The 22,736-nt window shown below is 45.4% G+C and overlaps 1 protein-coding gene across 7 annotated transcripts in view; it reads left to right on the top strand.

Moving 5' to 3' along the window:
- The window catches only part of MLLT6 (MLLT6, PHD finger containing), a 145,367-nt gene that overhangs the window by 77,629 nt on the left and 45,002 nt on the right, over positions 1–22,736 (top strand). For all 7 annotated transcript variants that reach the window (XM_084804714.1, XM_084804712.1, XM_084804713.1 and 4 more), the window contains one exon: positions 3,047–3,145. In XM_084804714.1, coding sequence (XP_084660840.1) covers positions 3,047–3,145 — 99 coding nt within the window. The remainder of the gene's footprint in view (positions 1–3,046; positions 3,146–22,736) is intronic.

Below are 22,736 nucleotides of genomic sequence, written 5' to 3'. Positions count from 1 at the left end.
GGCTGCTAAGATTTCATCAAGGATTGCCCACACATTTTCGTGCATATCTTTTCATCCATATGGGCTAGACACTTTCTTTTTCAAAATGGAAGTTGAGATTCTTAGAAAGCTGAATTCTATACACTTGACACAGTGGTCGGGTTCACACTATCAGTGGGGGAAACCATGTGGTATGGGTTGTTTCCCCCACCGCTGTGCATGCCGTCCATATGCTTAATTATCCGTGTTGCAGGTTGCTGTGTCATCTGAACCCGGCGCATGGTGGGGTGGCTTCCAACCCACCCACAACCCATGGCTTAGGGGTTGTGAAGTGGCTTAGAAGCCATCCCTGCTGTGCTGCACGCCAGGTTCAGACAACATGGCAGCCTGCGACGCGGTGTGGGTAATTAGGCAAATGCTGGCAGCATGTTCGGCGGGGAGGGGGAAACAATCCATACTGCGTGGCTTCCCCTGCGATCATGCAAACCCAGCTGTTCTGTGCCTTTTCTGTGCTCTTCCAGAATTGCAGCGTGCAAACAGTCCTGGGCCAGATCAACACATTGTGTGTCATATTGATATGATCCCATCATGGTGACACTATATCGCCCTCGCACATTTATACTTCGTAGCACACACAATGACATCTGTTGCAATATTTTGGATAATACGGAATAAAAAGTGGGAAATAAGGCTAGAAAAGAGATATACATAATGCTTAAGGTACCCCAACAGTTATCAGCGTACTTCAATACTGATAAAAAGCACTAGTGTAGATCTAGTGAATATGTCTTACAGGTAGGAAAGTGGTAGTGGTAACCACTTTATATCCTTTAAATGCCTTGGTCCAGGGAACATGCTGCATGCAGAAAAAGCTGCTGTGTTTGAGAGACAGGTGTGGAGGAGCGATTGCAGTTGCTTTATGTCCTTCTAACGTGGGCTGTAATTAATGGCCACATCACATCTAACTATGTATTTATTTAGGAATTATCAAGATTGATACCCTGCATTTCTATAAAATACTCAAAATGGCTTACAGTCAGCTTAGAACACGCTTGGCTTTCAGGAATGGTTAATGGCAGACACTGCGCATTAATGCACTACAGAGCACTGAAGAAGCACCACAGGTGGATGTCATAGATGCTAATACACCCGAAGACAATGTGCCAATGTGCCTCTGCTCTGACTGGCAGCATGTGGCCAGGTCCTCAGGCACAAGACTTTCATATCAGCTGATCCTTTTAACTCAGGCCTGGGGGCCCTCCAGGTTTCACCAGATGGCCACACCCCCTCCCCATGGCTCCATTCACATCATCATCATTGACAGTTCTGTACTGCCCAGTAGCCAAAGCTCTCTGGGCAGTTTACAGAGATTAAAAACATTAAAGATACAGTAGCCAGAGCTTAAAAGCCATTTACATTTTTTAAAAAACCATGAACAGGCAATATACACAAGACATATATCTAAAACAACTTCAAACATGCAATCTCAAGCAAACCGCCATAACCAGAAGACAATCCAGGACCAATTAAAACTCATCATATGCTGCCAAATGCCTGGGAGAAGAGAAAGGTCTTAGCCTGGTGTCAAAAAGATAACAATGTTGGTGCCAGGTGGGCCTCATCGGGGAGATCATTCCATAATTGGGGGACCACCACCGAGAAGGCCCTCTCCCTTGTTGCTTTCCCCTGACCACTGGTTGTTTGGTGGTTTTCCAGCATTTGTGCAGGGTTCCCCCCCCCCCATCCTAAAGGCTGAGTTGCTTCCCCTGTGGCTTAATGACTGGCAGTAAGAGCTATAAGCTCTGTGGTGACATGTTTTGTATTTTTAGCTCCACTGCTTTTGCCTCTGGCCTCATCCCCTTTGTCTTTCACACCACCCACAACTGGAATGTGGCCCCCCAGACCTTTTCCGAAATGGAATTTAGCTCTTGGCCTGAAAGAGATTCCCCAGTCCTGCTTTAACTGGAGATGCCGGGCGTTGGACTGCTCGACTGCTGAACTATGTGGTGTGCTCCCCAAATATTTGCCAATGTTAGGAACAAACGAATGAGTGAATTAGGAAGATGTTACAGGAGCTTGAGCCCATGACACCTAATATCCTTTTTTCAACCGTGGCTGTCCCTGACGTGAACCAGAAGGGAGACGGGGTGGAAGGAAAGGCTACGCAAGCCACAACAGCCAAGCCTCTTCCTCATTCCAAAAGACTCCAGATAGAAGCTCATAAATTTATCCAGTAAATCCCTTGAATACATCTAAGTCTTTGAAATGTTAGTAAGAAGGAGCGCCTCCACATGGACTCGTCAAGGGCTCTGCCGACGTTGCTGGTAAATCTTCAGCAGGGCTGGGTGTGTTCTGTACTTCTGCAAATGATACCCCACAAGGGGGGGAATTTTGATAATGGGTACAAAAGCTGGTAATTTAAGCTATTTAATTTAATTTAAAAGAAATGTATGTTTCTAATCCCTGAGGCAGCAAAGATATGTTAGCCATGGTTGGTGAGCAGGTTTTCCAGCGGTCCACAGGATGGGACTTGAGTCTCCCCTCCCCCCTCCCCAGAAACGAATGAGCCATAACACAGAGTAAGCAGATCTAAGCAGAATTTAATTATTTTATTTGGGTGGCAGTATTCAGCTTTTCTGGGCACTGAAAAGCCTAGACAACCTTGGCTTGGGATTTAAAGATTTTATTTTTTAGTAAATGCAATCTCTGATGAAGCTGGCCCACAAGAAGAACTTCCCTGGGGATATGTATCTGAAGGACCTTGCATTTCTTCCATGTTATACATAAATTTCTAGCTCAACTTATCTGAACCTGATATGAATTTGGGGGTTGTCTTCTGTCAGTGTTTTGTGTGTGCCAGATGTTGCCTGCATCTGGAGAGGTGGTAACTCCAGGCAGATGTTTGAGGGGAGGAGGCTGAGCTGTTCTGGAAGGTGGGGTAAGGTAACAGTTTGTGAGAAATACGTTCTTGATTGTCAGCCTCGCCTGATGCCTTTTCCCTTACTGCTTCCTTTCTTACCTGCTGCTGGGAGGAGGAAAACCTTGTCTTTTGAACTTCCTTTTACAGAGTCGGAAGGACAAGGAAAGGCCTAAACAGAAGCACAAGAAGCGTTCGGAATCACCCACCAGTCTCACACTGTCCTCCGCAACCATTGTCACCGAGAAGGTAATGAAAAGCGCATGTTGGATCTCTTGCAGTGCGAGCCAGGGCTGTACCTGTTTCATACTTTGCACAAGTGCAATGGTATTTGGTGATGGTTATGGAATTCAGCCTCCTAAAAACACTCAGGATTCACTGTTTGTAAAAGGCAGCAAGTTTCTAGCACTCATGGCTGTGAAGATAAGTTTGAAAATATTTATGGTGAAATCTTGAATGCCAGAGCGGAGAATGAACAGGATGTCAGTAGTCAGCCGGCTCAGTGCTCTGCATAGCTACCCATCGCTACTTACAAACACAATCAGCACGCAAAATGCAGTAAATTGTTATCTCATTTCTTGGGTTGCAGAATGCACTTTTTCTCTGGATACTAAAATGTGATTAACCAAGTGCAGAATGAGAATTTTACACCCAGCCCTGCTGATAGCTCCCTTGAGAGGGGAATAAAATAAAATACGACAGGCAACAGGAGAGAAAAAGTCCACCCCACCCATCCCAATTTGTTTCAGGTCCTAATTGTTTGCATTTCCCCTACCCTCCTGACATTTCCCCAAACACTGGCAGATTCCGAACCCTGGGGATTCCATCTTGCAGCTGTCTGCCGCTGACGACATAATCGCCAAGTTAAACCCTCGAGTGATTTCAGAAGCATGTCCCAGCTCGTTCTTGAAGCACACGTTCCTGTTCAGGCCTCCTGTAGCATTAATAACTTAATAGCAGAGCTTTGCTTTCACCCTCTTTCTCTCACTCTGCAGCCCAGTTGTAAACCAGGTGAACTGAGCGGGCTTTATTTTTTCTAGGACTGGCCCATTAGGTGAAGTAGGGAACTGCAAAGCTGGCAAGAGGAATTCCATTGCATTCTATTTTCCAAGCCTCTGGCAGTAGATTTTCTATGGAAAATCCATCTATTGACTTGAATTTCAGGCAGTTCTGCTCGCGCTGAGTGCCATTCCTTCCGCGTTGTCAGTTGTTTGATTCAGTAAAAGGCCCCTGGATGCTTTCACACATAGGTTTTTGCTGGCAGGAAAAATGCATAATTGGGTTTTGAGGCTGGAGACAGACACAGCACGTTTTGAAAGTGGCTTGAGAGAGGCATTGCTTTCTATTGTTTGTGCATATACATTGCTTTTGTCCTGTGGTTGCCTCTGGCCAAACAGGTTTTGCAGGGTTTTGAAACGGGTTTTGATCAATCGCCTTGCTCCATTCACGGGATTTTATGTGGGTCCTAAACAGTGTGATCTTCCGCTTGAAACTCTGCCTTGTTTTCCCGCTGCTTCTTCGGTCTTTTTTTCTTTCCACAAAAAACCTGTTAAAGGGAAACGACAGAAAAGCTGCACAACGTCTTTTAGGAGCCATCTGTCTGAAAACACCCTGTTTACTAGAAAGCGGGATGAGCATACGTGCTACAAGCAGCAATCCCTCATCAAACTTCGTTTCCTCTTTCAAACCTTCAAAACGTTGAGTTTGCATGAACATTTTGACTTGAGAACATTAGTTTGGGTCTAGATTACACTATAGCATGGGCTCAGTCATCCTTCTGTTGCAGAAGCACTTGGCTGGGTCTCGTACAGGCATATTTTAGGTCTAGATTTCACCTGATATTGCAGGAGTTTGTGAGACTGCAGGAGACAGTAGGCTGGGAAAGGGTTCAAATATCACAAAAATGCGGCTACTTTAGTGATTAAAATACAGCGAGAAGACATCGTCTTTGATCATGGAAGATGCTCCAGTGAAAGCATAGGCAAACCAAACCCCGCTTCTGAAGAATTGTGGTAGCAAAGCTAATGCTGTGGTCCCAGCCAAAGCAGGCATGATCCCTACCAGATTGCAGGCAGCCCCGGAGATGTTTAACCTGGAGGTTTAGTTGTGTGAAGAGCGGGATGTTCTTGCTTTCAGCACGGGACCATTTTGAACTTCCTTGAAATGTATCATATTGCGGGTCCTTGCTCATCAAAGGACATAGCCATGTGCCCTACTTTATAGAGGACAGTCTTCTATTGGAAGAGCTGTCACAGGGCAGTCCTCTATTTCACAGCATCCTCCATTTCAAGGGCCGTCTGGTAAAGATAACCATACAGAGCCGGGACAGCACGGGCCTGGAAGTTGGCCACCAACAGTTACTGCCTAAACATTTGAGTGAGCAGGCAGGCACACAGGTCACCTGGTCCCAGTCGTTCCCATTATGCTGAGATATATTGTATTTCTATTTAACTTATAGTAATTCTTTCTTAATGTGCATCTATACATATCAATTAACATATGGACGTTTTATGCAAATCGATGCCCTCTTTTTTGGTGATGTGTAGATGGCCACCCTAAAGGGTAGAGGAGTAGGGGTCAGGTTTTGAGCAATAAGAAAATTTAGAATAGAGTATGTCCCAAGTATGTCGCGAAGAGACCCAAGCATGTCGCGAAGACCCGTGACTCGCCAGGTATGTTGTCTCCCGGGAGGACGAATTAGAGACGTGACTGAAAGGTTGCCTGCACTCATAAAGCCCACTGACAGGTATCCCTTTCTTCTCATCCATGTGGGAACAAATGATACTGCCAAGCGGAGCTATGAAGAAAACACGTCAGACTTTGAAACTTTGGGAAGGAAGCTCAAGAACTTTGGGGCCCAGATAGTTTTCTCATCCATCCTTCCAGTAGTTAGAAGAGGGATAGAAAGGGAACAAAAAATACTCCGGGTGAATGACTGGCTACGAAGGTGGTGCCGACGAGAGAGATTTGGATTCTGGGACCACGGGCTATACTTCCTGGAAGATGGGCTGTTGGCAAGGGACGGGTTGCACCTCACAAAGGATGGGAAGAATGTGTTTGGCCACAGCATGAAGAACTTTATCAGGAGGGCTTTAAACTGAATCCTATGGGGAAGGGAGATGTAATGTTGGGGGTAACAATGGACATAGGCGCATGCACTGCAACGGAGAGAACTGCTCTGATAGCGCCCAATAATAGTCTTCAGACACATGTAGGAAGAAAGCCAGACTATGAAGCACATGGTCTTCGATGTCTATATACTAATGCCCAGAGTATGGGAAACAAACAGAACGAACTTGAACTCTTAATACAGGAGGGAAATTATGACTTGATCGGTATAACTGAGACTTGGTGGGATGCCTCTCATGACTGGAATACAGCAATTGAAGGATATAACTTGTTCAAAGAGAACAGGAGGAACAGAAAGGGAGGTGGGGTTGCACTGTATGTGAAAAATAGATATCTCTGCACAGAAATACAGGAGGATGAGCTTGGTAGCCCCATCGAGAGCATCTGGATCAAAATAAATGGAGCAAAGAATAAAAGGAACCTGGTGGTCAGAGTCTACTACCAGCCACCCAACCAAGGAGAAGACGAGAATGAAATTTTTGAAAAGCAAATAGCCAGTGTTTTAAGGAAGCATGATGTAATAGTAATAGGGGACTTCAATTTCCCCAATATTTGTTGGGAGACAAATTCTGCAAAACATGGCCCCTCCAGGAAATTCCTGACTTGTGTGTCAGATAACTTCCTCCTACAGAAAGTAGAAGAAGGAACTAGAGGATCGGCTATCCCTGACTTGATCCTAACCAACAGAGATGACTTAGTGGATAAAGTAGCAGTTACAGGAACTCTGGGGGAAAGCGACCATGTTGCACTTGAGTTCTTGGTTCTAAGGGAAGCAAAAGCCGAGTGTAGTCAAACGCGTACCCTGAATTTTAGGAAAGCTGATTTTAATAAACTCAGAACAATGATAAGTAAGGTCCCATGGCAAGCGACGCTAACGAGAAAAGGAGTCCAAGATGGGTGGGAGCTTTAAAAAAAGGAAATTCTCAAGGCACAATTACAAACAATTCCAACAAGAAGAAGAGGTGGAAGACAACAGAAGAAGCCAATGTGGCTTCACAAAAAGCTTAGGGATGACCTGAAAACAAAAAAGGACACATATAGGAAGTGGAAAGAAGGCCAAGTAACAAAGGAAGAGTACAGGCAGGTAGCACAGAATTTCAGGGATGGTGTCAGGAAGGCTAAAGCTGAGAACGAGCTGAGGTTAGCGAGGGATGCTAAAAACAACAAAAAGGCTTTCTTCAGCTACGTGCATAGGAAAAGGCAGAGGAAAGAAATGGTTCTTCAGCTATTAAATAAGGATGGCAAAACGATAACAGATGACAAAGAAAAGGCAGAGGTGCTCAATTCCTACTTTGGCTCAGTCTTCTCCCAAAAGAGGGTCTATGACCCCCCTGGCAAAGGCGAAGTACAGGCTGAAGGGGCAGGATTGCAGCTTGAGATCGATAGGCATATGGTCAAGGAACACCTAATTACTTCGAATGAGTTCAACTCTCCAGGGCCAGATGAACTGCATCCTAGAGTAATAAAGGAACTGGCAGAAGAACTCTCAGAACCACTGTCTATTCGCTTTGAGAAATCATGGAGGACAGGGGAAGTGCCAGATGACTGGAGAAGGGCTAATGTTGTCCCTATCTTCAAAAAGGGTAAAAAGGAGGAACCTGGGAACTACAGACCAGTCAGTCTGACATCAATCCCTGGGAAAATTCTGGAGCAGATGATAAAGCAATCCATCTGGAAGCACCTTGAAAACAATGCAGTGATTACTCGAAGCCAACATGGATTTGTCAAAAACAAGTCCTGCCTGACAAATCTGATCTCATTTTTTGATCAAGTAACCTCCCTTGTGGACCGTGGGAATGCTGTAGACATCATATACCTCGACTTCAGCAAAGCTTTCAACAAAGTGCCCCATGATATCCTGAAGAGCAAACTAGCTCAAAGTGGGCTAGATGAAACAACGATCCGGTGGATCCACAGTTGGCTACAGAATCGGACTCAAAGAGTGCTGATCAATGGGGTCTTCTCAAACTGGGGAGAGGTAACGAGCGGGGTACCGCAGGGCTGAGTCCTGGGCCCAGTGCTCTTCAACATTTTTATTAATGACTTGGAGGAGGAGGTGCAGGGAATGCTGATCAAATTTGCAGATGACACAAAATTGGGAGGGATAGCTAATACTTTGGAAGACAGAACAAAATTCAAAGTGATCTGGATAGTGATCAAAGAGACTGGAGCGCTGGGCAGAAAACAACAGAATGACATTTAATAGGGATAAATGCCAAGTTCTGCACCTAGGAAAAAGAAACCAAACGCACAGTTACAAGATAGGGGATACGTGGCTCAACAACACTACAAGCGAGAAGGATCTTGGAACTGTTGTTGATCACAAGCTGAATATGAGCCAACAATGTGATGTGGCGGCAAAAAAGGCAAATGTTCTTTTGGGCTGCATTAATAGAAGCATAGCTTCCAAATCCCGGGAAGTACTAGTTCCCCTTTACTCCACACTGGTTAGGCCTCATCTGGAGTACTGTGTCCAGTTCTGGGCTCCGCACTTTAAGAAGGATGCAGACAAACTGGAGAGGGTTCAGAGGAGGGCAACAAAGATGATCAGGGGACTGGAAACAAAGCCCTTTGAAGAGAGACTGAAAGAATTGGGCATGCTTAGCCTTGAGAAGAGGAGACTGAGGGGAGATATGATAGCGCTCTTCAAGGACTTGAAAGGTTGTCACAGAGAGGAAGGCCAGGATCTCTTCTCGATCATCCCAGAGTGCAGGACACGGAATAATGGGCTCAAGTGACAGGAAGCCAGATTCCAGCTGAACATCAGGAAAAACGTCCTGACTGTTAGAGCAATATGACAATGGAACCAATTACCTGGGGAGGTGGTGGGCTCTCCCACACCGGAGGCGTTCAAGACAAGGCTGGACAGCCATCTGTCAGGGATGCTCTGACTTGAATTCCTTCATTGAGCAGGGGGTTGGACTCGATGGCCTTGTAGGCCCCTTCCAACCCTACTATTCTATGATTCTACTATTCTATGATTCTATGAAATATGAATACTAGACATTGCCCAACATGGACACTATACATAGTCTGGAAATATTTTCAGTGTATATTCAGTAGACGATTTCAGGAGAGAGAGAACATAGTGAATAAAGCTGGCAAGCTGCACCCAGCTTTGTACATGAGAGCCATCAAACAAGACGTTTGTACATCAGGCACTGTAAGGCTCACAGCAGAAATACCTACAGGGTCAGGCACCAGTTCCCTGTTCCTAGTGGCACTGGGACTGCTAGTCCCAGAAGGAAGTTCAAGCTGGCCCAATAACACCACAGACCCAACCCTCTTGTTCCTGGGAGAGAATCAGATCGTGTCACAGAGCCAGCCCTGTGTCCACTGCCGGCTATAAGGTGCCAGGATTTGCTGGACTCCCTCATAGCAAGGTTCTGCAGCTTCCAGGAGAGAAACCATAAGAGTTTCCCACTATGCTTCTTGGTAGGGATGGGCAAGGATTTTGTTTCTGTTTGCAAATAATGCCAATATGCCCTGTTTGCAGTGCTGAACTTTTTTTTGGAGAAATGTTGCAAATTCCCAAATTTGCGATCACATTTGAAAAATGCTTTGTTTTTAAAAGCACAATTCAAAATGTGCGTTTTCCAGGAAATGCACATGTACATGCTTTAGTCAGTGGGGGTGATGCGCACACTTTTGAAACACATGCACAGAAATGCATACTTTTCCCGTTCGAACGAGCAGAACAACAGGTCAAAAACAAAAATGGGAGCGAGCCGAAACGAGCTTTGCCCTGATCTTTGGAGGATTTAGGTGAGCTTGCAAATCACTGGTTCTCCCATCCCTATTTCCTAGGCTGCCCACTGGTTGCTTGCTCTGTTCCAGGTACTTGCTGCCTCCAAAGCCATGGGAAGCTGGGCCTTGCCAGCACTTGGAAATATGTACCTTATAGCATGGCTTAGGGTCTCAGTGTTCTGGGGCACCAGCCGGCTGGGAGATCAGCCCCCTCCCCTGAAGGCCATAGGAGCAGGATAGTCTCCAGCAGGATCTTGAATTCAGGTTCTCATCAGTTCACTCCAGGCCTCATCCATATCAGTGCAGGACTTGGAGCATACAAAATACATGCTGGAAAGCTGTAAGTGGGACCCACGTGCTCTCACTTCTTAAAAACATCATCTGTTTAACCATTTTACCTGAAAAACCCTCTTTGTTACTCTCATTTGAATCATTCCTGGGGAACTGCCGTTTGCCCTGAAATCTTGTCCAGTTTAATTAAACTGGACTATTTTAATTGGAATTTGCGTAGCCTGAATGTGGCTTTATAATCTTGTAGGTTAGTTTAGTTTAATTCGGTTCTCTGAGGGTTTATCCAGGAGAGGCCCACTAACCAATTTTATTCCCCCGTCCCCCACTCCATCTTGAAATAGTGTGCATTTAACATGGAAGAATTAAAATGTCACATATCCACCCTTTAGGGCACAATCCTATGTATGTTTAGACAGAAAAAAGCCCTACAACTCCCCACATTCTCCAGCCCGAATGGGTAGCTAGGGAATGTGGGGAGTTGTAGGGCTTTTTTCTGTCTGAACATGCATAGGATTGCACCCTAAGTGAATGTCTACATGGATTGGGTTGAGGGGCTCAACCTGCATTAAGCATGCAAGCACCTTGTTGTTATGGGCCTGGTAACATCTTGATGTTTGGAGCAAACAGTGATCATTCATGCATAATCTGTGAAGAAACTTTTGATGTTCCTTTATTTGTTGGAAGCATGTGGGCAGAGTTCACAAAGTCATTTGGGGGTTAGAACCAATAGGGCAAACCACTGATTTTTGCAATGTATGAACAATGTGGTTGCACCTGGTGGTTTCATGTGGTCCTATGGCCCAGTTGGAGTCCACCAGGAGAAGAGCCTTCAGTGTGGTGGCCCCCTTTCTTTGGAACTCCCAGCCCCTGGAGGTCAGGCAGGCACCAACACTGCGTTGTTTCCAGTGCCTCCTGAAAACAGCACTGTTCCAGGAGGTATTCCTTAATTGGCTAGTTACAGTTTCTGTTGGCATTTTGTTTTATTTTTAAAGCATGATTTTCAGGTGGTTTTTAATCTTTTTACTGTTTTATCTTTTGTGTTCACTGCTCCGAAATCTGTTTTAGATATGGAGCGGTATACAAATACGGTAAATAAACAAACAATGTAAGCAAGTGGTTAGAAACTGCATGAAATATGTCAGGGCAGCCTTTCCCAATGTGGTGCCCTCCAGATGTGCTGGACAGCAATTCCCATAACTTTCAGTCAGCCTTGCCATGGTGATGTGTAAACAAAGAGTGGGGTGGGATTTGGGGAAGCAAATGGTGGCGGGGGGGAGTTTAATCCTCTTGATTTGAATCAGGGCCACACACATTTACTCTAGAGTTAAAAAAGAAAGAAAAAAAAAGAAAGGTAAGCCTCAGCTACATAATTAACTTAATGTATAGTTTGACCCTTTGTTGCAGCAAAAACAACACAAAGTCTCGCGGCACCTTTAATGACTAACAGATTTATTGTGGTATAATGTGGTAACCTTCAGTGGGTTGTTATATTTACCATGAGCACAGAGAGGAGGTGGGGTGGGGAAATGTTTTCACAGAGGGAGGTCCAAAAGGCCAAGCAGTACAAGACAGTATTATGCGGAGCACAAGTGTGAACCAGTCAAAAGTGCAGAGTGGGTGTGACCCACACCCAACTGGTAATTAATTGGCACAGCAAGATGAATAGTGTACACATAAATACCTAAGGAGGAACCATTCTTTTCTGTAGTGAGCCAGCCAGCCACTCCCTTCCCCTGCTGACCTCCTGATAGCGTCAACTCTGAAAGTGAATTATAACTCAGTAGCTTCAACACACAGGAGTCTTCCTTTGTAATTGCTTGTTGTAGTTGTATGGAAACTTTCAAGTCTGGTGCAGTCTCCCCAGATCAGCATTCTTTAACCTGGTGCCCTCCTGATGTTTTTGACTACATCTCCCATCAGCCTTAGCCAGCATGGCCAATGGTCAGGGTTGACTGGAGCTGTAGACCCTAACATCTAGAAGGTGCCAGGTTGGGGGAAGCTGCCCGAGACTTTGTGTAAGTTCTGGCCGTAAAAGCTTATGTCACAATAAAAGTGTTCATTCTTGTAAGGTGCCACAGGATTTTTGTCTACTGACAGTGGCCAGACAGATATCTTCTTGGGGAGTTTCTGAAGTAGAGCATGATGGGAATATCTATGCCTTGGTGCTGATTCCAAGCACTTGGCAATCAGAGAGCTCCAGTCTCTAAGCAAAGAAATTATTATTATTATTATTATTATTATTATTATTATTTTCCATAACATTTAGAGAATCATAGAATAGTAGGGTTGGAAGGGGCCTATAAGACCATCAGGGCCAACCCCTTGCTCAATGCAAGAATCCAAGTCAAAGCATCCCTAACAGATGGCTGTCCAGCTTCCTCTTGAAGGCCTCCAATGTGGGAGAGCCCACCACCTCCCTAGGTAATTGGTTCCCTTATCGTATTGCTCTAACAGTCAGGACGTTTTTCCTGATGTTCAGCTGGAATCTGGCTTCCTGGAACTTGAGCCCATTATTCCGTGTCCTGTACTCCAGGATGATCGAGAAGAGATCCTGGCCTTCCTCTCTGAGACAATCTTTCAAGTACTTGAAGAGCGCTATCCTATCTCCCCTCAGTCTTCTCTTGTCAAGGCTAAACATGCCTAGGTCTTCCAGTCTCTCCTCATAGGGCTTAGTTTCCAGTTGGCTGATCATCTTTGTTGCCCTCCTCTGAATCTTTTCCAGTTTGTCTGCATCGTTCTTGAAGTGTGGTGTCCAGAACTGGACACAGTACTCCAGATGAGGCCTAACCAGTGCTGAGTAGAAGGTAGAACTAGTACTTCCCGGGATTTGGAAGCTATGCTTCTATTAATGCAGCCCAAAAGAGCATTTGCCTTTTTTGCAGCCACATCACATTGTTGGCTCATATTCAGCTTGTGATCTACAACATTTAAGTGCTGTACAACGGTTAAGAAGAGACAACCTTGCCCACAGCTCATCATCTAGGACTGGAAGTAGACTAGAATAAAATTTTGGGTGGCCAACCACATCTGAGCCCCCTGTCCATGCTTTGTTGCAACAAAGAGGTGATGCAGAGGAACAATTTGCAGGGGACATGTGTGGCTAGGAGGAAGTGTTTAACCCTTCCCCTGCCTTCCCCAAATTGATGCAGCAAACATGCATTCAGAGCCCCGACTGGGTGAAAAGTGACTGCGAGGGAAGACTGCAGGAGGAAAAAGGCAGGCAGAGTACAACATGAACACTCCACCTCCTGCCTGACGCTTCTCCCCTGCAAATACCCACCACCAACAGCTTGGAAGTGTGGCTGAGTTTCCCGGATAGGTATCAAATACTGAGCATTTCGTTCTGGTCACTGAGAGCTTTTTTTTTTTTTTTTCTAGAACTGAAGGTGATTTGAAAGAAAGATTGCTGCTCCATCTCACCTATGTTAAACAGGTTTTGCAGCGTTTTGTATTGCTTCAAAATACCACAAAACCTATTTGATAAGAGACAAGAGTTGGGCAAAGAAATATGTGTGTACACATTGGGAAGCGAAACTTCTCTCAGAACACTTTATGCCCTCTCAAGACCTATTGTCTGTTTCCATAGATAGACATGAAGGAAGGAAGGGGGGGGGGAGAGAGAGAGAGAAAGCAACAAAACGAAAGGGAAAGCTGGAAGCTGGAAGATCTTAACTTGCAAAGAAAGTTTTTAAAAGGCAGGTCTTCTTCCGAAACCTGGCGCCCTCCAGATGTTTGGGACTACAGTTCCCATCAGGCCCAGCCAGCAAGGCCAGTGGTCAGGGATGATGGGTGTTGTAGCCCAAGACATTTGGAGGGCTTCAGGTTGGGGAAGTCTGCCCTTAAGGAAGAAACAGAGTGGGGCATACAACAGAAGGCAGGGGGTTCCTCAAGTAGCGATCAGAAAGAGAGAAGATGAGTAACAGATGAGCAAAACTTCAGTTTATAAAAGCAAGAAGGTGCCAGAAGAATGAAATAAAATGCACTACAGAATAAAGAGAGTGAAAAAAGATAGATAAAATATAAACATTCAAGAACTATGAGTAGAACTTTAAACTGAATACCATGAGGAAAACAAAGCAAAAGCCACTGCAGAACAGAAAGGCAGCTAGAGTTCCAATAGCCACCCCAAATATCTGTGGTTCATGTAGGTATAAAAGCCTTTTAAAAAGTTATCCTGTTGCACTCATGTCCTGTTGGTGGGTTCCTGGTTGACAGCTGGTTGGCCATGAGCATCTCTACACCAGCCTAAAACCCTGCATTTAAAACTGGGCTTTCTGCTTCTGTTTTAAATGCAGGATCACGACGACTCCCTTTTTCACGTGCTTCCTTTCCCCGCTCCCCTTTCCCCCTCCTTCTCCCAGTATCTGAGTCTTCCATTCCCTTTCATTGATCTTACTCCTCTTCTTGCCACTTTTCCTCTTTTCACAGAGGAAACTGAAGCGGAACACGGGGTAATTTGGTAGCTCATTACCTGCTATCTATTAAAAAACAGAACAGAGGGCATCTAGTGCAGGAGATCACAGCATCGGGAGAGCCATCTTAATTTCAGGATAATAGCTCAGTGTGAAGAAAGCCTGTGTGAGCAGAATGCTGAACTAGATGCACCCTTGGTCTAATCCAGCAAGGCTCTTCTTACGTTCTTATGGTATACCCCCCCAGGTACAGCCTTCCCCAACCTGATGCCATCCAGAGGTTTTGGACCAACTCCCATCAGCCAGCAATATTCAGGAATGCTAGGGATTCATAGAATCATAGGGTTGGAAAGGGCCTATAAGACCATTAAGTCCAACCCCTGCTCAGTGCAGGAAACCTGATTCCCAGGCAGTCTGCCATCCAAGTACTAACCAGGGCTGGCCCTGCTTAGCTTATGAGATCAGGCGCATCCAGCCCTTTGGCTGTAAACATCTGGAGAGCACCAGAAGGCTGTCTCATGGCATCCACAGTCAATTAGTTCCATAGGTGAAATATGCACTCTGATTCTAAAACTGCTGCTTTTCTGGGAATTATTTTGACTTTGGAGAGAAAGAGAATAATTCCCCACCCCCACACACACACCACCTCTCTCTCTCTCTGTCTGTCTCCTCTCCCCACACTACTCATCTTATAAGCCTCTACAATAATGTCCATTCTTAGATACTGAGGAGTGGGTTGAGCATCTCCACACGGTACCTTCCACTCCACCACCAGTATGGCTCCAAGAAGGGGTTAAAATTGGCCATTAAAGAAATTATGCCGCAGCATTAGACAACCTGTTAGGGGGCCCAGAGTTGGAACTGCAAACAGCAGGATATCTCTTCAGGTCAGGACAAAGGGGAGGCCACAGAGATGTGCAAGAGGCCCAGGGATAGAATGGCAAGAAGTGGGGCGGCGGGTGTTGAGACAGGTCAGGATTATACGGAATTAGTCCAATTTCTCCTTGGGGCCTATGAAGGGTTTCAAAATGAACACATTAAAAAAACCCTCCACAGAGCACATAAGACAACACCAGTCCTCAGATCTGGGGAATATAACTGTAGTTTCAAAGACGTGCCCATGCTTGCTTGTACATCTGTACATGCACGAACTAGGTTATTTTAATTTTCTTTATTTGTAGTAATATTAGTATTATTTCTTCAAGTGTCATTGATGTACATGGATGGCACTTTACAGAATAGAACGAGCAAAAAAGACAGATCCCCGCCCCAAGAAGCTTTAAATCTAAATTTCATCATTGGGGAAGACAACAGAGGGAGGGAAGGGGAGGGAGGAGGCAAAAGTATTTGGGGATGAATATGAGCAGATGCATTTACAACATGCTTAGGCTCAGTTTCAATTCAGACTGAGGACTAAAAGATTTATTAATATTACAACTACTAACAGTAATTTGTATAATTAAATTATAAACATTAATTGTTGTTGTTGTTGGTTGTTGTTTTACATTTCTGTCCCTCCCTTTGACATAACATGGGTAGCAAACAAATTAGAATTCAAAAACACATAACATTCAGATGAAACAACAGTTTAAACCGATGATTTAGAATCTCATAATGTCCCATTCATTTGTGAGTCTGTCTGTCTCCACTGCTTTGCCAGTGTTGGTGGGTAAGATACTGTTAGAAAGCTTAGAGGGAGGGGAAGATAACACACTGTGTTTGGGGAACCTGCAATCTTTCATCTGGGAGAGGGACACACACCCCTCCCTGATATTCTTCCTGTTTGGAATTGCCTGCTGGACTGTCACTGCTTTAGTGAGGCATCTCAAAGGCATCTGCCTTTGTGGCATCAGCAGTCATTGCACCAATCGCCACCCTCATCTCAGACCTATTTGCATGCCTAGCAAAATAAGGAACAAAAATTCCTATGCTTGGAAGCGAAGGGTCAAGAATGAATGTGCAGAGTTCAGCAACAATCAGCACTCATAGGAACATAAGAAGCTGCCTTATACTGAGTCAGACCACGGGTCCATCTAGCTCAGTACTGTCAACACTGACTGGCAGCGGCTCGCCAGAGGTTCAGGCAGGAATTTTTCTTACCCTACCTGGAGATGCCGGGGATCGAACCTGGGACTTTGTGCACGCAAAGCTCTACCACTCCACCACTCAGCCCCTTGCTCAGTCACAGCCATTTTTAAGGCTGTGTCTCCACATCCACAGGATGTTCACTGAATATCCCTTGGGATACATTCATATACAGAACAGAACATGTGACCAAAGCCATCCAGGGATTCAGCTGCAGGATCCTAGCAACGATTCCTCAGCTTGCGGGCAGCACATTTCCCACAAATTTCACACCATCTGCTTTCAAGTAGCTACAGCTGTATCTGTGCCTGGCCTGGCTTCCAGGTTGCATTCTTCATGCGGATGAGTCCCCAAGGAGGGTCATCACCATATGACGAAGACTTTGGATATCCGGGCCAGTTGGATTAGTCTCAATTTGCCATCAGGTTAAAAGACATCACTCGAGATGTGGGGAGTGGAGATTTAAAAGGGGCAAGGAGGACGGTGCGAGGAGGAAGGACAATGTCTTTGGGAGGGAGGGAGAGGATGCCAGCAGGAGTGTTGGCTCTAGGTTTTTGGAAGTCTCGGGCACAGCACCTGTGGTGGTCTCCCCTAGCCTGGGAGAAGCAAGACATGCAGACTCAGAATTCTCTTTGGCTGCATGAGATCTTCTTGGGTACTCTGTGCAAAGCAGAAGCGATTGTACTGTCAGGAGCACATTGGGGCCATGGTGAACGCCCAACCATTCTACCCTCTGAAGCCAAGCCTGTGCGCCAGGCAGAAGAGCCAGGATGGGAATGCCAGCCCTCTGGCAGATTCACAACCCTCACCAAACCAGCCTGGATATCTGTGGCCACATGCTAAATTTCCCCCAGACTGTTAAGATGTGGTAGAAGTTGAGGAGCACCGCCTGTTTCCTGGACCAGCATATGCTCCCAATGGAGCTATATCAGTTACCAATGCTTATGAGCAGGTGTGGCGCGGAGATAGATAGATATAGATATAGATATAGATATAGATATAGATAGATAGATAGATAGATAGATGATCTTTTATTTGCAAATACAATGATAACAATGACCACAAAAAGTGGGGGGAAGGAAAGAAAGACCATATCATAAAACAGATCCATACACAGTAATCATTTACATCACCCTTGATATGAAAAAAGAAAAAAAAACAGGAGGGGGGAATTTAACACTTCCATTTTAAATATATATATGTTAATATAAGCAGTCCCTATATCTGCCATATGAAATTGATGGCTGTAGGAGATATGTTCAAATGTAGCAAGAGCAGTAAGATATTCAGTCCATTGAATGATAGGTGGTGAGTATTTTGCCTAACAGCTTGAAGTAGAAGTCTCTTTGCAACAGTAAGGGGTCTCGGTACCCACTTTTGCTGTCTGTCTGTTACTCCCTACATCACAGGGATGTAATTTATAAACACATGGATATCTGCTATTATCACAGAGTTTTCAAGAAGAGAATTTCTACAAGCAAAGGCTTCCAACCAAAAGAAGCCTCTGCAAGATATGCCTACATCATACGCCTCAATGAGGCGTTGTCCTCATTACATCGCCAGCATCTGGCAGAGCTAGCCCGCTTCTTCTTAAGAAGCCTTTGTGGTGTCCAATATACACGGAACATCCAGTTTTGTAGAATCATAGAATAGTAGGGTTGGAAGGGGCTTATAAGACCATCGAGTCAGCCTCAGTTTTAAATCTACAGAAATAGTAGATGTGGAAGCTAAGGAAACTTTCCATTGATTAGACTGTACAGAGCATTTCCAGATGGGGCGTATATGATAGGACTGCTCATGCATGGATTGCTGCTGTACAGATGCTTAGGCAACCAAGCAGTTGAATGCAGGGCAGGGAGAGAGAAATGCCACTGGATGCCCAAAACCTGGGAAATGCATCTGTCCAAGATTTAGATGAAACGTCCCAGCCTGGCACCCATCGAAAGTGTTTGACTACACCTCCCATCAACCCTGGCCAGCACAGCCTATGGGGTGATGGGTCTTGTAACCCAACACATCTGGAAGGCGCTGGCATGAGGAAAGGCTGATTTAGACCATTTGGTGAGTTGGTACGACTTACTGGAATTCTAAATTTTTAAAAAGGACAAACCTTTAAGCAGTCCAGTCCCGTTCTCTGAGGACTATTCCAGTTCTGAATGATGCTCTTCAGGTTCCATGGGGAAGCTGCAAGCTTTCAAAGATTTATGGGCAAGGTCATGACCTGATTTGAGACATTTCCTGATGCAGATATTAACCAGGAACCGGGAACTGCATCTCAGATATTTGGAAAAGTTCCTACAGACCCTGCTCTAGGCCAGGCTCCCTGATAACCCCACTAAATACCAGTCTGTCTGCACACAAGTTACCCAGCGGTACCTACTCCTCTAGGATTTTTACCTTCCTGGTGATCCATCAGGCCAGGCACCCCCATGCATACATGAATCCCCCCTGACAAACAGGCCCAGCTCTGATCTCTCAAGAATTACCTCCTAGACACAGATACTTGGATAGCAGCTCCTTCTTGAGTTCATTGGCCTCCATTTTCTCTCAGTCCTTGCAAGGAATGATGGGATATCCATTTCTGGGATGGAGTGTTTGGAGGAGGTCATATAGGGAAGACTGTAGCTGCTTCTTTACAGGTGGTGGAACTCCCCCTCCCCAATGTTCTCCTGGCTTATACCAGTGCAATTAGACTCTCTCTTTCATCACCCATGGAGTCGCCCCATTCAGGGAGCTGTCTGGAGCTGACATGCTAAGAAGATTATTCTCAAGGTCTCAGTGAAACTTAAAACCTGGCTGCTTAGCTTGGCTTGTAGACAATTAACCCACTGTTTCCTCTTTTTTTTTAAGCCTCATCAGAACTTAGTCACATGTGGGCAGTGGAGGAAAGGGGCCGTGGTTGAAACAGGGCAGCCCAGTCCATCTTGGTACCTTAGGTGGAGATGGCAACCTCACCCCATGCATACACCTTAATGAACACGGGGAAGAATCCACCAGGACGTTTTCCTGCCCAAGTCCCACTGAAATATGCAGGAGTTGTGCAAGAGTATGGTAGTTAGTTTCACCGGCGCGTATGCAGGAGATTTTCCCGGTTGGTCCTGCTCCATGTTAAATAGTGGGAAGGGCAGGCGCCTTTTTGATTTTCTACCTCAGGCACCCAAATGGCTTGGGCCAGCACTGTTTGGGCTAGGGTGTGAAGTTGCCTTCCATGAAAGGTGTCTCACACGCACACGCACACATACACACACATACACTGCCCCTGCCGCCTGTGCTTATTGGTGATAGCCAAGTGTACAACATTCCACTATTTTGAAGTCATGGTTGGCAAAAAGAAATATTCTTGGGCTCAACTGGAGGGTTGGTCTGACCAGGCTTGGCAGTGGTGGTGTCGTAGTCTTGTGAACGGGGAAACTGATTATGCTCTGACAAATGCCAGTTGCCACATCCTTGACAAAAAAAAAGCAACGACTTGAAGGCTTGCCAGGAAATGTGCAGCAATTTGTGGTCTCAAGACACGCCAGAGTATTTGGAACTACGTTCTTGCGGTGACCAGTGTAGATGTCTAAAAAAACTCTAACCTCATTCATCAGCCTCTAGGAAAGAAATGAGAAAAGCGTTCTTTCAGTCTGAATTCTGAATTCAGAGAAGTCTGAATTCAGCAGGATCAGCATACCCATGCAGCCTTCCAAGATGCGCGGGAATCCGCTTTCCTGTTGCTAAAGAAAGGGCAAGAGCAAGTGCATAGCCCTGGGCTTACAGCTCACTGCCAACAATGCCAATTGCCTCCTTTGGATTGGCTGGGAAAGAGAGAGTTGGAGGCACAGTTGCTAAGGCAGCTGAGTTGGTATTCTGTGCCAATATGCAAACAAGTAGGTTATTTCGAAGCCTATTAAGCAAAAATCAGTTCCAGCTTTAGGTTTAAAGCAAGCTGAAGAGAGAGAGAGAGAGAGAGAGAGAGAGAGAGAGAGGTACTCTCCATCTTGGTGTTTTGAGCAGTCTTGTTTCTGTTCCTCATTGATGTCTTGTCCCATCTCAGAAAGGGTAACCTAATCCTGGAAAAAGTACAGAAAAGGGCATCTGAAATGATCAAGGGGTTGGAGTATCTTTGCAGTGAGGAAAGGCTAAAGCACTCCTCCCCAACCGGCTGGACTCCAAATGTGTTGGACTTCAACTCCCATCATTCCCAGTCAGCATGGCTATGCTGGATGGGGATGATAGGAGCTGAAGTCCAACACATCTGAAGGCCACCCAGTTGGGAAAGGCTGAGCTAAAGCATGTGGGGCTTTGTAGTTTAGAAGGGAAGATAACTATGGAGACCTATGAGAAAGGTTTAGAAAACTACGACTCGTGTGGAGAAGATGGATAAAGAGAATGTTTTCTCCCCCCTCTCATAATACTAGAATTTGGACTCACCCAATGACTTCAAGTGGCATCAGGTTCAGAGCGGACAGAAGGAAGTACCATTTCACACTGTGCACATGAAGGGTGTTTCTACAGAAGGCATTTGTCGTATGCTCATCATTTCCTACATGTGATTGTTTACAGGTTCTTTAGATAATGTTGTGGCCCTCCAGTTTTGCTTCTGTGTCTAACCAGCACTTTCGGCAAGTTTTTGTACAGCAGTGAAAATGCAGCAGTTAATTGTGAAAGTGAAAGAAAGCACGATTTCCTCTTGTGTATTTGCACTATTCTGCTATACCACAGTGCCTTCTACAGATTATGTAGCAGGAAAGGAAGTGCTCAGATCTCCTTGTGTAGTGCTCGGATCTCAATTCCACGATGAAACCAAAAGTAGATACAGCTGATTAACAGCCTTGTGTAGAAAAGCTCTTAAACTGTGGAATTCACTGCCACAGGATGGAATGATGGCTTTAAAACGGGTTCAGATGTATTCATGGAGAATAAGTCAATCAACAGCCGTTATCCACCATGGCTGATGGAACCTCCATATTGGAAGGTGGTATGCCACTGAATACCAATTTTTGGGGCAGGGGGCAAAGACCGGGGAAGGCGATTGCCTTCACGACCTGCTTGTGGGCTTCCCAAAGGCATCTGACTGACCACTGTTGGAAACAGGATACTGAGCTTCAGTTTGATCCAGCTAAGCAGTTCCTATGTTGTTGTTTTAAAAATTAAGCGTGGCAATTCTTCATACTCCATCCTATCTGGGTGGTTTGTTAACCATGCCAACAACCCACCCTTGCCGATTTTGGCTGACACAACAAGCTGCGGTTGCAACTTGAATATTCAAAAGCTGCCCAGCACACGCTGCAACCCACTGTGGCAATTGTGCGAACCCAGTCAGTGTGTCCTTAGCTGTTGTGGGAGTAGAACCCAAGTCTAGCCATCTATCCACTGGATCACGGTCTGCTGCTAGAACCCGCTGCTCAAAAGCGAGGCTGTGAAATAAAATCTCCACGAGGTTTACACACACAGATATAGTTGAACTCAATTCTCCAAGAGCCAATCCTTATGTCGCCAAAATGGCCCCATCCATACACAAGATCAGTATTGGCAGGCTTCGGAGAACTCCAAGGTTTATAGAAGTACCAAAGAAAAAAAAACTTTAGGGGGAAATCCCTAAGTGGGGAGCATGTCCCAAACAGCCCAATGAGGACTGAGCACAGTCGGTGGCAGAGTGTCTGTTGTGCCTGTTGCAGAGTGTCTGTTGTGGGGAGGGGAGATGGAAAACCAAGGGGGAGGGGCGGAATGGAATGGAGTATCCTGGAATAGGGCGTAGCTCACTGGCTGGCTGAAACCCTGGACAGGAGCACTCCACACTGCAACATTTTATGGCAGGCCCCAATTGTTTACATCCTAACTGAAATCTCAGCTCAGCGATTAACTTTCTAGGTAGCCATAGCCAATTCATTATTTCTTAGCCTCAAACCTGTCCCACCCGCCAGCCCCACACACACATTATAGGGCAAAGTTAATAATGAGACTGGTTTACTATATAGGGTTGTTGTAAGGATTATTGAGACAGTGAATTTAGGGGAAATGCTATATTCCAGGGATGAGGAACCTCTGGCCCATGAGCCTAACACGCCTGTAGGAGGGCCCCATCTGACCCTCAACGCTTGTCTGCCTTATCTCAGATCACTGATGTAAATAGTCTGTACATTCTAAGTATTATTATCACACAGTTGATAGCAGTTAACCTCCTAATCCATTGC

This window comes from Heloderma suspectum, chromosome 6 (genome assembly GCF_057233095.1).
Source record: "Heloderma suspectum isolate Gila_16-S chromosome 6, 16-S_ref, whole genome shotgun sequence".
NCBI classification, from domain to species: domain Eukaryota; kingdom Metazoa; phylum Chordata; class Lepidosauria; order Squamata; family Helodermatidae; genus Heloderma; species Heloderma suspectum.
The sequence above is the reverse complement of the archived record's forward strand: the minus strand, read 5'-3'. Positions and strand labels throughout refer to the sequence as shown.